The following is a 13,774-nucleotide window of genomic DNA, read 5'->3' as shown; positions in this document are numbered from 1 at the left end:
GGATTGGTTTAGGACCAGGAGAGCCATTTTCAGGAGAAGCAATAGAATGGTGGTGCTGATTGATGCACCACCTGGTCCCCAGAACAATGATCCCTGAAGATTTTAGAGCAGCACTTGACTGCCAAATCTGTCCAAGAACCAGATGTCATGGAACCTGGCCCTGCCCCCAATGTATCAGCCACCCATGCTGGCCATGACATCCTTTTCTTCCCTGCAATTATCTCAGCAATCAAGAGGTGGATTCTCAGTATGTTGGTTCCCTTGTTTTCGGGTTACGAAAATGTGGGTATAAGTATTTGAACCATAGTAGCCTATTCAAGAAATGACATTTATGGCAGGAGGAGACATTGGCAAGCTGTGGTCACTGTGCCATGACAAGTGAGGAAGATTTCCAGGTGCTATGCTACTTCTTGCTGACCCCACATGATTCTCTGCCCCCTCATCATGGCCTTGTCAAATCACCTCATCTATGTGGAACAATTATTTGTAATGTCAGGTGGAGCAAGTCCCCAGCACTGGACACTGTGTTTCTAGTCATGGCTGTTCACATCCACACTCCAGTAAGTCCCACCTTAGACCAAGGTAGAAATTTCCCAGAGACTTGTCCCAGGTTTGACAGTGGGAGGAATGGGTACATGATGTGTGGTTTGCACCCTCTCTGTGGATGTCCAGGGCACTAGGGGCCACACTGGCCAGAGTCCTGATGCTTGAGAGGGAGAGGAGAATCCATCAATCCAGATCACATGGAGGTTTCTGCCTCATTTCTTCCATTCCGGGTCAGGGAGCATATGGTCTCACCCTCGCCTGCTCAGAGATCTTGAATAATATGCCTTCTCCCTGCATTTTGTCACCTGCCTTGGAGAACCCTCAGTAATCAAGATTTCGGAGACCTTTGTTTCATAGCAGCTCTAATTTGTAAACAAGGTTGAGACTCTAGCAATGTTCTGGAACAGTCAGTCAGTGCATAGAGAAGTTGGACTTCTTCTTTGCGTATGTGAAGCTGCAGGTCCAAATAAACAAAGTCCATCTTAGTGAGATGGAGAGCTATGGCCTAGGTGTACAGACCCAAACTTACTGCATGGTGTTGTCTCAATACCGTGTTCTCCTGCCATTGCAATCCTTAGTCTATATTCAGTCTCTGGGAATGTGAGTGCTCCAGGGACCTTGCCTGCTGCAGGTACTTGCTAGTTTGCTTTTGAGTCTTTATGATGTCTCCCAGCATGCTGATTTGAGAGCCCTTGCTGTAGTAGCAGGTATCAGAATTTCACTAGGGCTGCATCTATGGCCCTGAACCTGAGGTCTCCCCTTTTCAGGTCTAGCAAAGAATATTTCAGAACAGATAACCAGTTCCCCTGGCTTTAAGAATCTTCCACCAGTCATCCTCATTGTCCCTATGCCTGTGAGCAAGGGGTATGACAGAGATGTCCCGTTAGACCTGAGTGCTCCACCTTCTCTTGTGTGCTGCTGCACATGGACCAACTGTGGGTCTCTGTACTAACCATCACCTACTGCAAAGAAAATCCACCCTGAGCTCTCCAGGAGATATGATGTACATGGTGATGTGCAAGCTGACAGGCCCAGCAGCCATGGATCCCCTGTTTGTCTTTGGTCAGGAGGAGCAGGAAGGGACTCCAGAAGGAGGAATGAAGTCTGAGCACAGCCCCTGGCCCAAGGCTGTGTAGGCTGCATTGAGCTCAGTGCTTATTCTACAGTCCCATGGGTTTTGGAATAGTCTGAAAATTGTTCTCGGTCTTGTAAAGGTGGAGTGAAAGCAGTGTGTTCCAGGAGGGGCAGATTGTCTCCAGGGAGCCTGAGTCCCTGGCTGCTTCTGGCTTCCACTGTTTCTCTGTAGGAAGAAGAGTTCCTACACCAGTGAGGCCCCCTCCTCCTCCCTAATACCCCCACAGTCCTTCACATGTACACATGGCTGCAGCTGCCACTCCCACCACGGCCTCTGCTCCTAATTGACTTCTGGATGATATTTTGCAATCAGCTTTATCTAAGGATAATCGCAAAGGGCTCATGGTGGGGACAAAACTTAGAGAAGCAGAGAGAAGGTGGGGGAGCAGGGAGAGAGAGAGAGAGATGGGTTCACTGGGGCCCTGGAGGCATCAGGAGGAAGGGTCCTGAGGCTCCACATTGGATGTTCCAGCAAGAGATGTCTTTCTTGAGTTCCATTCGGACCCTTGCCACCAATCTTCCAGGTACAGAATGTTATCTGCTGACCTGGTCCAGTACCTGGCTGCCACATCTAGTGGCTTCAATCTTCTCACTGGTGCTGATGCTCCAAAAACTGAGATGTACTGTTGACACTCTTCCTGGGGAGACAGGAGAAACTGGGAACAAACATCTAGTAAGGCTGGTTGGAGCTTTTGAGCCTTTTACTTCCTGTGTCTTAACCATCTCTCCCTTATTATGAAATGTTTCACCTCCATTTGGAATGTCTTGTGTCTTCAGGAGCTTTCCTCCAAATGGAATGTCTTATCTTGGAGGAAACTGCTACACAAAATGTGTATCTAGCTGCAGGACCAGACCCTTTTGAGGCATCCTCTAGGTGACCACATGTCTGGCTCAGGTTCTGACTGGCCTTCCTATCAATTAGATGAGGCTCCACTTTTCTGAGGCTTACATCGCTGTGCAAGGGACCAGTTGTGTGTCTGTGAGAGGGCACCTTCATAAAACATGGACAGAGATGGTGGGGAGACCAGGTAAATATGTGTGAAAAGGCATCTGTGTTTCTGACAGCCAACTACATGTGACTGCCTGGGATCTGTCCAAGAGAAAGAGCTTTAATTGACACTTTAGAAGTGAAGACATTCTGCTGTTCATTGAGGACATTTTGTAAACATCCCTTCCCTCAGAAATCCCAAATCCATACACAGCTTCTTCCTGAAATCATGAGGCTCAGTTTCTATGACTTCCCTTGTAACTTTGCCAAGGGTTGCACTGGCTTTTTTGCAGTACTGCACAACACACTGTAAACATAGGACCAAAATGTCACTGCTGAAGGTGAAGGTCAGAGACTGGTCTGTGCTTTAATAGTTCTTGAAGACTCTTGAACAGACACACAGAGCTGACCCTGTCCACTCAATGTTCATCTCATGTGTCATAGAGACTAGGAAATGTGGGGTCTGGGATGTTGAGAAATTATCCAGTCTTTACCCATGCCTCATGTGGTCATTGTGAGTCCCCCCCCCCTTCCCCACTCTCCATGCTAAAATCAGCCTGCAATCTCCCATAGCCCCATTCCCAAGGTGTTCTGTGAGGTCCAAGACCACGGGCCAGGGTAGGCAGCCAGTTCTGAGCAGGTCTTCTAAAAGTAAGATTCACTGTCCTTCCCCCATCCCATGCTTGGGCCATGCCCCAGCCAATTCTCACTTCAGAGACACACCCACTAATGTAGGAAGCACTCAGAAAGCCAATAGCAATCTTGAAAGAGGAGGGCCTGAACCTTTGTGTCAGCAACCTACTGAAAGCCCCCAGGGTAAGGCTCCTTCCAAACACCTCAGGGAGTGTGCTGATGACTAGGCGTCTGAGGAGCAGCAGCCATGGACAACCTCCACAATTACAACGACAACTTCTGCCATCATCTGGAGGAGTATGAGGACGACATTGGGCCCCACCCTGAACATGAGGGAGCACCTGAATCAGGTGGCAGGGTCTATGAAGGAGCTCTAAGCCTGGACAACAGTGAGAACCAACAGGGCAACCTCAACCAGGGAGGCCACATGAGCCTGGGTCCTGAAGGTGACCACAGCAACCAGGTTGCCATGGAGATAGACCCAGAGGAGCCAGCCATCTTCCTGGCTGAGGTTCCAAGGCACCAGCCCAGCAGGCACCAAATCCGGTTCCACTTCACACAGTGGCAGGTGCAGGAAATGGAGACCATTTTCCAAGAAACCCAGTACCCAGATGTGCTCACAAGGTATGTGGCTGGCATTAGGAGGCACCCTGGCCTCCAGAGACTAGTGTTCATATTGACCTGGCCTTTACCCCTTCTGGGGAGGCCCATCATCCCCATTCATTTCCAAACCACAGGTAGCTTCTACCCCATGATGGGTGTGGGGAATTTGCTTTGTGGCATCGAGCTCATGTTTGAATCAAGGTTAGTGTTTTCATGCAGTGGTGGCATGAGACAGGTGTGCTTACTGCTCATGTCCTTCTTTATCTCGGTTCTCAACCATGGTGCAACATGGGTGAATGAAAATCGTGTAGGAACTCAAACTATTCTGATGCTTTAAAATTCTGCAATGTTATGATTTGTCTGACAGAGCTCTAGAAGTCCATTCTTCTTGAACAACTGTATCAAAATTCCCTTCTTCTTCCACCCCAGAACCTGATGTCTTCTTCCTTCCTGGTGTAAACAGTAGTGCTCTACAGGCTGCCTCTGATAGAGGTCAAAGTCATTTTTTGACTCATTTGTCATAGTTCTTGGGCTTCTCAGCTGTAGTTTCTGCTGCTGTTCATATATTTTTGGGTCTGAATCTCACACTACTGTATCAACATACCCTGTCTTTGTTCAGAATCCCTCCTCTGAGGAGTTCAGGGTTGTTTTTGCCTTGTGGCTATGGGGGTGTGGTTGATGTTACCTGGGATGACAAAACTCTCTTCAGCTCCAGGCTTCTGGTCTTGTCTATGTAAACTCTGAAATGGATTTACTGGATTGAGTCTTTTCCTAAGCAATGCTTTTCCTCAAATGGTGCATGAGTAGATATTTCCACCCGCAGTCTAGAAGCTCCTGTTTTCTCTGCATCCTCACCTCTTGATTGTGTTAGCTACCCCACTGGGTAAGAGATTGTGACAGTGTTCTTTCCAAACATTTTCCTACACTGTGGTTGTCTTTGTCACTTTTTTGTGTCTGTGGTGAGGGTTGAAGGCAGGGAATGTGTACACTCCACAGGCAGTCCACTAAATCTATGGCCACAGCCACCATTGCTTGGTTGATACTAAGGGGGTGTTTGGTTTCTTTAAAAATGGACTTCCTTTGGAGTCCTTGCTGAAATGGACCTCCCAGTGTAAACCAAGCTAATCTTGTTCTTGAGGCTATCCTCTCTCTGGTGTTCAAGTACTAGGAATAAAAATCTGAGACTCCCTGCCTGGGCTACGAGCCTCCTCTTACTGATTGAGATAGGGTCTTTCTACCTTCCTTAGGGTGACCTTGAACTTAAACTAGAGCCCACACAGGCCTTATATTGTGACCCTTCTGCCAAGTAGCTGGACTTACAGGTCTCCACTATCAGTTCTGGCTACACGCTCTTGGTGGTGTCCTATGATACACGGAAGATTATATTTTTGATGTGCTCTATTTTATCTCATTTTCTCCCCACCCACCCCTCTACCCCTCACCTGACTCCTTCCTGGTCTTCGCATTAGATACTAAACAAAATTTACAGGAAATTGAATCAGGAGAATAAGATCCTGTCATCATGCAGCCTTTCACATGTTTCCTACCTATTCCTATGCTTAAATTTTACAAAATATCTGTATCATAGACTTCTGCCTTTGTATTCATTTATAAAATACTGCATTGAAATTATTTATGTAAGCTAATTAGAGTCATCTTGACCATCAATCTACAACACAACACTTTAAATGTTGTGATGATATGAAACCTTTGAAAAACATGTCGCTTTATCAATGACAAGTCCTTGAGGAATTTAGCAGGAAGACAAAGATTTTCACAAGTACACACTGTTTCCAGCCTGTGATGCTTCTCATAACCTTGACTACTGATCTCTGTGCCTTTCTCTACATAGACGGGTGCTTGCCAGAAGCATGAATGTGCCCGAAGCCAAAGTGCAGGTCAGTAAATCTGAGAAAGCATGGGGCAGGGCAGGCCATCTGGAGCACTTCAGGTCTTGGACCAGTGTCCTGGGTCTTTTTAAGTAGGTGTATGATTCCTGTTTTCCTATGATGGCAGTCACTGGCTTCTTCATTGGAAGGTGGAAGAACTATACTTCTGCTAGTGCTTCTTGCCTATTCCTGGAAGTAAAGTGACTTCCTGGTGGAAACAGAAACCCAAAGCAACCACTTGCTGCCTATGTTCTGTGTGCAAAGCCAAGGTCTTTACACAGCAAGGGCTCTATAATTATATACATGTAGAACACATACCTGTGAGTGCATGGTTATTTACCCAGTACTCATGTTTAATTCCTTCACCACCATTGTCCTTTACAGGAAACTTATGTGGAGTCATTCGGGGCTGAGGCTGCTGCTATAGAGACTCAAGTTGATGCAGGATCAAACAGGGCTATCAAAGGATTCAGTTGCATTAAATTACTCAAAATTAGTTGTGCACACTTAGCTAAAGGATAATCTAGTAGCTATCGGGGCAAGTTACCAATCTGCCCATGGAATCCACATGGACCAACTCATGAATAGTATGATGAGACTGATGTGGGAAGAGAGCTTCATAGTCCAAGTGGTTGCTCCTCATCCTCTATGAGTGTGCATAAGATAGCAGCACTAAATTTTAATCTGGGGGATTGTTTTCAATTCAGATGTTGCCTCCACTCTAACACAATTTCCAAACTGTCCCAAGGGCAGAGGAAGCTGGGCGTGGGGGGGATTAATGCTATTGAAACCTTGTCTAAGGGATGAAACAGTCAAAACCAGTTAATTCATTAGAGATGACCCAGCATTGGTGAATAAGACACCCATAAAAGTGCACCTTGGAAATCACATTAAATGCGCACTTGTCTTGCACCGAGTCTCTTCCAGAACTTAGCACAGGGCTGCTGCTCTCCCTGTGTGATCTGAAGGAGCAGGCATACTATGACTTTTCAGAAATAGTGATTGCTGGTACTGTTTTCAGATTTCTGTGAAGAAGGCAGGGTTAACTAGAGTCTAGCCATGGCCTCCAACACTGAACACACCCTGCCGGCTCCTGCCCTGGGTGGCTGAGCATTTGGAAGACAGCTGCTGAAGGGTAGTTCAGAATGCCAGTGTCCCGATGATGTGCCTCTTTGCATCAAAGTGCCCAGCATGCTGAGACATTTCCTGTTCTCCTCTGCTTTCAGACTTGGTTTAACAACAAGAGAGCCAAACAGAGGGCCAGTGAGAAGAAAGCGATGCTCAGGAGTGCACCACCTGGGATCCAAGACCACATTTCCATGAAGGACGTGGAGGAGCCCTAGGATGCCATCCTTGTCCAGGAGCCACATGGAGATGGGCTGTTGAAAATTTTGTGTCTCTATATCGTTGGCATTGGAATAAAAGTACCAATAAAGAAAGATTTTCACTATATTTTCTTTCTGCTTTGTAGAATGTAGATGCAAAATGTTCTCTGTACACAAGATTCAAACAGATTGACAAAGAGGTCTTCTTTCATGAGGTGACATGCCTGTGTCACCCTCAGTAGCCCCTGTACTTCACAGTTGTTTCTTTGGTCTCTCTGGATTTGCACAGAAAGTGGCTTGTTCTCTGTCTCTCACTCCTGACCCCCATTCTGAATGCGTAGGAGCAGAAACATGTCCAAGGATCCTCACTGTCCCCAGTAGGTGGTCAGTGCGTTTTCAGACAGCACAGCCTCCTGCCCACACACATGAGTTCAGTACACACCTGAATCTTCCAAAGGCCAGTTACAGGACTCACTGGATCAGGCAGCACTCGTCTTCACTGTGGGAATACAGGTCTCTGCTCACCTGACCCTTCTTCTGTGCAGCAAGCATGGCCCTAGGAGCCACAGTAGACAGAGGTCCGGCTGCTTCAAAAGAAACAGGAGACTCCAAACATTCCAGATTGGAGGGAGGCTTAGGCTTCTCTCCTGCCACCCAGCCCAGAGCATGCAAGATATTGCCCACCTTCCCCGGCTCAGAGGCTCACTTTAGATTTTTATTTAAGTATATGTTTCTAGTAGCTTCAGAAACAGATGTAGGTATTTTATTTAATTAACTTTTTTTTTATTTTACAACACCATTCAGTTCAACATAATAGCCACAGATTCCCCTGTTCTACCCCTCTCGCCCCCCTCCCCCTCCCCCAAGCCCACCTCCCATTCCCACCTCCTCCAGATCAAGGTCTCCCCCGAGGACCGGGATTGACCTGGTAGACGCAGCCCAGGCAGGTCCAGTACCCCCCTCCCAGACCGAGCCGAGCATCCCTGCATAAGTCCCAGGATTCAAACAGCCAACTCATGCAACGAGCCCAGGACCCGGCACCAACTCACAGCTGCCTCCCAAACAGATCAAGCCAAATGACTGTCTCACCCATTCAGGGGGCCTGATCCAGTTGGGGGCCCCTCAGCTTTTGGTTCAGCTATGTTCATATTAGCATTGTTTGTAATAGCCAAAACCTGGAAGCAACCTAGATGCCCTTCAACTGAAGAATGGATAAATAAATTGTGGCACATATACACAATGGAATACTACTCAGCAGATAAAAACCAATGACATCATACGGTTTGCAGGCAAATGGATGGATCTAGAAAAAATCATCCTGAGTGAGGTAACCCTGACTCAGAAAGACAAATATGGTATGTACTCACTCATAGGAAGATGCTAGATGTGGAACAAGGATGACTGGACTGCTACTCACATCACCAGTGAGGCTACCTGGAAAACGGGACCCCCCAAAAAAGACACGGAGAAATGGATGAGATCTACATGAACAGCCTGGTCATGAGTGGGAACAATTAATTAACTTTTGTAGCCTCATAAATAATGTCTTCCATAATTGATCAGGACCCTAAAAGTGTTGAAAATGAGGACGATCTGACCTCTGATGAAGGAGAAATGAGAGAGCCACACATCTGAAGTGTGAGTCTTAACAGGAGCTTCATTCAAAGAGCTCTGTTGTTTACTGGCAGTCTAGCAGAAGGAATAGTGAGGTGGTTCTCTGGCAGGGTATGTATAGTGTATTGGTTCTGGACATGCTGTGTTTCCAGGATGGGCCCTCAGCAACAGCATCTGGAAAGAGTGAATAGTAGAAAGAGGTAGAAGGTGGAAGGGCAATGACACAACACAAATTTAACAGTGGAAAGGTAGAGTACCAGGTACTAAAGACGCAAAATGCATTTAACAGCGCAGGCATGGGGTGAAGTTATGAAGTTACATTGCTAAGGATGAAAAGATCTCCAACTGAATTTGAGCAGCAGAAATGGTTTGTGTGTTTGAACAGAAGAATGGTGACATAAAACATCTTCCCAGCAAAATGTTAGTGATCTGGGAAATTTTAAGATTTTTGATGAAAAACATGGAAGATTTTAAAAGATTTATTTATTATCTTTATTTTATGTGCATGTGTGTTTTGCCTACATGTATGTCTGTGTACCATGTGCATGCATTGCCCATGGAAGGCAGAAGAGGAGATCAGATCCTCTGGAATGGGAGTTATAGACCACTGTCAGTCAACCATGTGGATTTTGGGAATCAAGCCCCAGTCCTCTGGAAGAGCAGCCAGTTCTCTTAAGCACTGAGCCATCTCTCAGGCCCTGATAGTGTGAAGTTTAAGCCTCCACTCCATCCAACTCTCTCTTGTGTTCCGAAGATAACAGCTATTATACAGATTTATTTGTGCTGATGTTTCATGAATTCAATTCAAACAAAGAAAATGAAAGCACCCCAGGGCAGGCACCATGCCTCAGTAAGTGGGAGAAGGTACTTGTGCCAAAGCTGAGGATCTGAGTTTCATCCCCAGGAACCATATGGTGAAAGGACAGAACCTTCTGCAAGTTGCCCTCCACATGAGTGAGCTCACATGCACACACACACACACACACACACACACACACACACACACACACACTCACAAATTAAAATGTGGAACAAAACTATGTCATGCTGAAGTATGGAAGTGAGAATAAAATTGAATAACTTGTACTCAATAAGAGGTGGGAGGTGCTGCTGATGCATTTAATCATACCTAAACCTCCTCAGAAATGTGTGCTGACTGCTGGTGCCAAAGACATGTTAGACTCCCACCTCAGAAAGGGGGAGAGACAAACTTTTCTTAATTATTGCAGTGGGAACAATCAATTGCTTCAGATACACTCCTGGCCAGTATCTCCCTTCATAAGAATCCATCCCTGATAGTTGGGCAATGGTAGTGCATGCCTTTAATCCCAGGCAGGTGGATCTCTGTGAGTTCGAGGCCAGCAAAGTCTACAAAGTGAGTTCCAGGATAGCCAAGGCTGTTACTGAGACAAACCCTGTCTTGAAAAAAAATCTGTTCATGGATACAATGCCAAAGAAAGTAAAGCAATGTGTAGAGTTTGTAGATATTTTCCTGCCCACACTGAAGCCTTATGTGAAAGAAGTGGGCACACCTCCTGATCGCCCAGGCAAACTGCTGAATCAAGGCTTCAAATAGAAGTTAAAGAAGACAATGAAACTGCTAATAAATTGGGAAGGGAATCTTGTAAGAAACCCAACCCTATTGGGCTTGTGTCTTCCAACTGCAGAAAACCAAGGCCCACAGCAAGCCAGAGTATGGCTCTGCCTTATGGTGGAGCTTAGCTACCTTTCTCTTAATACAAAGGGTGCCACCTTGTGGAGCATGCACATATACTCACTGTATACTGCCTGGCCTTCCCATGTCTTTAACCAAATATTTAAATTTTGTAGTGATTCTAACCTGTAGAATGTCTTAAGTGATCAACCGGGTCTGCTTTCTGATGCTGTGATAAAACACAAATCAAAAGCAACTTGGAGAAGGAAAGGGTTGACTTACTTGGCTTAAGGGTTACAGTCCATCCATCCTTTGGGGAAGCTAAGGCAGGAAGCTGGAGGCAGGAGTTGATGCAGAGGCCGTGGGTGAGTGCTGCTTACTGCCTTGTTCCTCAGGGTTTTCTCAGTCTACTTTTTCTTTCATGACACAGTTTCTCTGGGAACATTTGGCTGGGCACCCCCAGTGACACACAATTGGGCTGGGCCCTCCCACAGCAATCATTGATGAGAAAATGCCCCATTGACATGTCCACGGGCCAATCTGAAGGAGGCAATTCCTCTTTCCAGGTGACTTTTGGGGGGGGGGATTGGGGATGTTGAGACAGAGTTACTCTGTGTACCACCTGCTTTCCTGGATATCGTTCTGGAGAGCAGCCTGGCCTTGAACTCACAGGGATCCATCTGCCTATGACTCCAGAGTGCCGGGATTAAAGGTGTGTACCACCACCAGCTGCCTTTTTGTTGTTGTTGTTGTTGTTGTTTGTTTTGTTGTTTTCTTTTGTTTCCAAGACACGGTTTCTCTGTATAACAGCCTTGGCTGTCCTGAAACTAGCTCTGTAGACCAAGCTGCCCTCACACTCACAGAGTTCTGCCTATCATTGCCTCCCGAGTGCTATCAGCCAGTACCATGAAGATCCTGCACAGAACTTCTGTGAATGGTGGGATTTATAAATGAAATATATTTGCTGCATTGGATCTGGATTTTAATGTTAAGTGAACACAAAGAGAAAATTGAAGTCCTTAAATACTATATATTTTCCTTTGTATGTTGACATGGAGTTACATTTTTCCCTGTGTTGTGAAAAATAAATTTGCCTTGAAAATATATACTATTACAGGATCTTTCATTGTATACAGACATGGCCTCTGCTTCAGCTTGGCCTGTGTGATGCCCTGACCCTGGGTGGCAGCACATGTCACTCAGGTCTGTATGGGCCTGGCAGCAGCACAGACCTCAGGCACCAAGAAGGCCACCGGTGGGAGCCCAGACCCTGGGCATCAGTGTGCTGTTTGGTGACAACATGGGCCATGGATATCAGCCCACACTCAGGGTGCAGTAGGGCCACAGACCCAGACATGGAGAGCTTTGCCTGGATGGTGAAATTGAGGGAAAGCTGGCAGGCTGAACCAACCCAGCTACCACCCAGTCCCAGAACCAGGATAACAAGGTAGTCTACCTCATCTATGAACTGCTGGAGCATGTAAGGGGGCCTGTCCTGCAGACCCAAAGCTGCAGGATCTCCATGACACAAGGCAACATCAGAATATCCAAGAGGAGGTCCAGTGATTTTTGTGTGTGTGTGTTTTTGGTTTGGGTGTTTTAGTTTTACTTTTAAATTTTGTTTTGGGGGGCATGTGGCAAGGGCACAGGGCAGAATTGAGGACACAGGGAGATGAGTGAGATTAGAATGCATGATGTGAAATTCACAAAGAATCAAGAAAAACGTTAAAAAATAAAACACAATAGTAATAAAAAAAACTAGAGATGACATTAAAAATTCAAGAAACACTCGGTGTTTTCCAGTATTGTATCTACCCTTTTAGCTCTTTGTGGCATTCATGAGACTGCCTGGGACCTTCCAGGATCACACATGGTACAGAGGGACACTGAATAGAAGCTGGATTTCCATACATCCAAAGGTCTTAGACCCCCGTGCTTTCTATAGATATAGAAGTGGCCATGTTCTCTTCCATAGGGCTGGAATTCCTTAGGAGGTTACTGATTGGAAGGGCTCCCCAAGCCCTCTGAACTACTGCTTTGTTCTGACCCCTCACATGGAACAGGAGACATGCAAGAGGGGCACCAGCAGCTCAGGGGAGCAGAGGGGGAGCTGGAGTGGAGTTCTCCCCTAAGGACCTAAAACACCAGGCCACTATAGACGGGATGCAAACACCTGGATCCCAAGGAGGCTTTTAGGACAAAGCTGTACATTCACACAGGTTTTTTTAAACAAACATGAGTAAATTTTAAAAACCAAATTCGGGCCCATTGCTCACTGCTCCACAGGAAAATGAGGAGTGGGAGATGAAACTGATAAGATGAAATATGAAATGGATATATATATTTCCTTCCTTCATTTCTTTCTTTCTTTTATATATTTATTTTTTTGGGGCAAAATGCCCTAGGCAGAGCTAAAACTCACTCTCAAACCAAGAATGACTTTGAAGTTATGAGCTTTCTGTGTCACAAGTATTTCAGACTGGGACACCCTGGCACTTTATGGAATTTGAGGGGCTCTAATCCAGGTTTTTATGCATGTTGCACAAAGACTTGGCACAATGAGCTACGACCTCATCCCAGAAATTAATGTCTTTATACTCACAGCCAGAAACAGAAAAAATAATTCTAAGGGCCCTGGACACTTCATCTGACCCGTCCAGCAGGCCAGGTTATTCGAGGGTCTCGAGGAGGGACCACCTGTGAATCAATGGGGGGCGAGAGGGAAAGGAGACCAAGCGCGTGAAGAAAGACAAAGCAGACAAAGCAGTCTGAGTTGCGTCAAGGCCTCGTTTATTGACTGGGTGTTAGAGCTTATAAACAGGGCTTCAGGTAGGGAGGGGGAGCAGGAGTGAGGAGAGGACAAAGAAAATTCCTAAGGAGGGTCAGCAGGAGGTCGCTTTGGTCCCAGGCCCCTGCAGCTAGCTGATTTAAAGAGGTTTATTTAATCCTACATTCCTAGGTTAGACTAAAAGCCTCCTATTTACACGAGGCTTGATAAATCGTGGCAGGTAACACAGGTTCAAGACACTGCTGTCCAGAGTCGGTCTCCAACAGTTCCCCCTCTTTTCTCAAAAATGGACCAAGTCCATGTGATCGGGGTTGCGGAGGTCCGAGAGAGCCTCTGTCTTAGGCTATACAGGGGGACTCCCACGCATGGCAGGTGCCATGTTGAGCTGGTCTCAACGACCTCTGTACGCTGTTGTCTCCTGCGTGGGCCCTGTACTATTCCCGTCATTGAGTACTCTCTAGCAAGACCATGGGGACGTTAGGGCTTTAGGACACTGAATCTGAGTCCTTGATGGGGCTCCTGGCTGGCCTCCTAGGAATCTACTCTGTGATAATGAATCGAGACATGTTGTGGTAAGGCCAAATCAATCTGATTTTTGAT

At 46.4% G+C, this 13,774-nt stretch overlaps 2 protein-coding genes across 2 annotated transcripts in view; one reads left to right on the top strand and one right to left on the bottom strand.

Moving 5' to 3' along the window:
- LOC143270773 (uncharacterized) overlaps positions 1-13,774 on the bottom strand; it is a 151,662-nt gene that overhangs the window by 65,219 nt on the left and 72,669 nt on the right. The gene's annotated exons all lie outside the window — the stretch shown is intronic.
- Positions 3,226-7,245, top strand: LOC143270927 (homeobox protein Rhox13-like). The gene is made up of 3 exons (XM_076562284.1): positions 3,226-3,925; positions 5,757-5,802; positions 7,020-7,245. The coding sequence occupies exons 1-3, from the start codon at positions 3,549-3,551 to the stop codon at positions 7,134-7,136; spliced, it is 540 nt and encodes a 179-aa protein (XP_076418399.1). The 5' UTR covers positions 3,226-3,548; the 3' UTR covers positions 7,137-7,245.

The sequence above is a fragment of the Peromyscus maniculatus genome, chromosome X, assembly GCF_049852395.1.
Source record: "Peromyscus maniculatus bairdii isolate BWxNUB_F1_BW_parent chromosome X, HU_Pman_BW_mat_3.1, whole genome shotgun sequence".
Classification (NCBI taxonomy): Eukaryota; Metazoa; Chordata; class Mammalia; order Rodentia; family Cricetidae; genus Peromyscus; species Peromyscus maniculatus.
Note: the sequence above shows the minus strand (reverse complement) of the source record. Positions and strands in the feature narration are given on the sequence as shown.

Coding starts and splice junctions, on each gene's coding strand:
- LOC143270927 (XM_076562284.1), top strand. CDS start 3,549: ATGGACAACCTCCACAATTACAACGACAACTTCTGCCATCATCTGGAG. Junction 3,926..5,756: donor TACCCAGATGTGCTCACAAG/GTATGTGGCTGG, acceptor TTCTCTACATAG/ACGGGTGCTTGCCAGAAGCA. Junction 5,803..7,019: donor TGCCCGAAGCCAAAGTGCAG/GTCAGTAAATCT, acceptor CTCTGCTTTCAG/ACTTGGTTTAACAACAAGAG.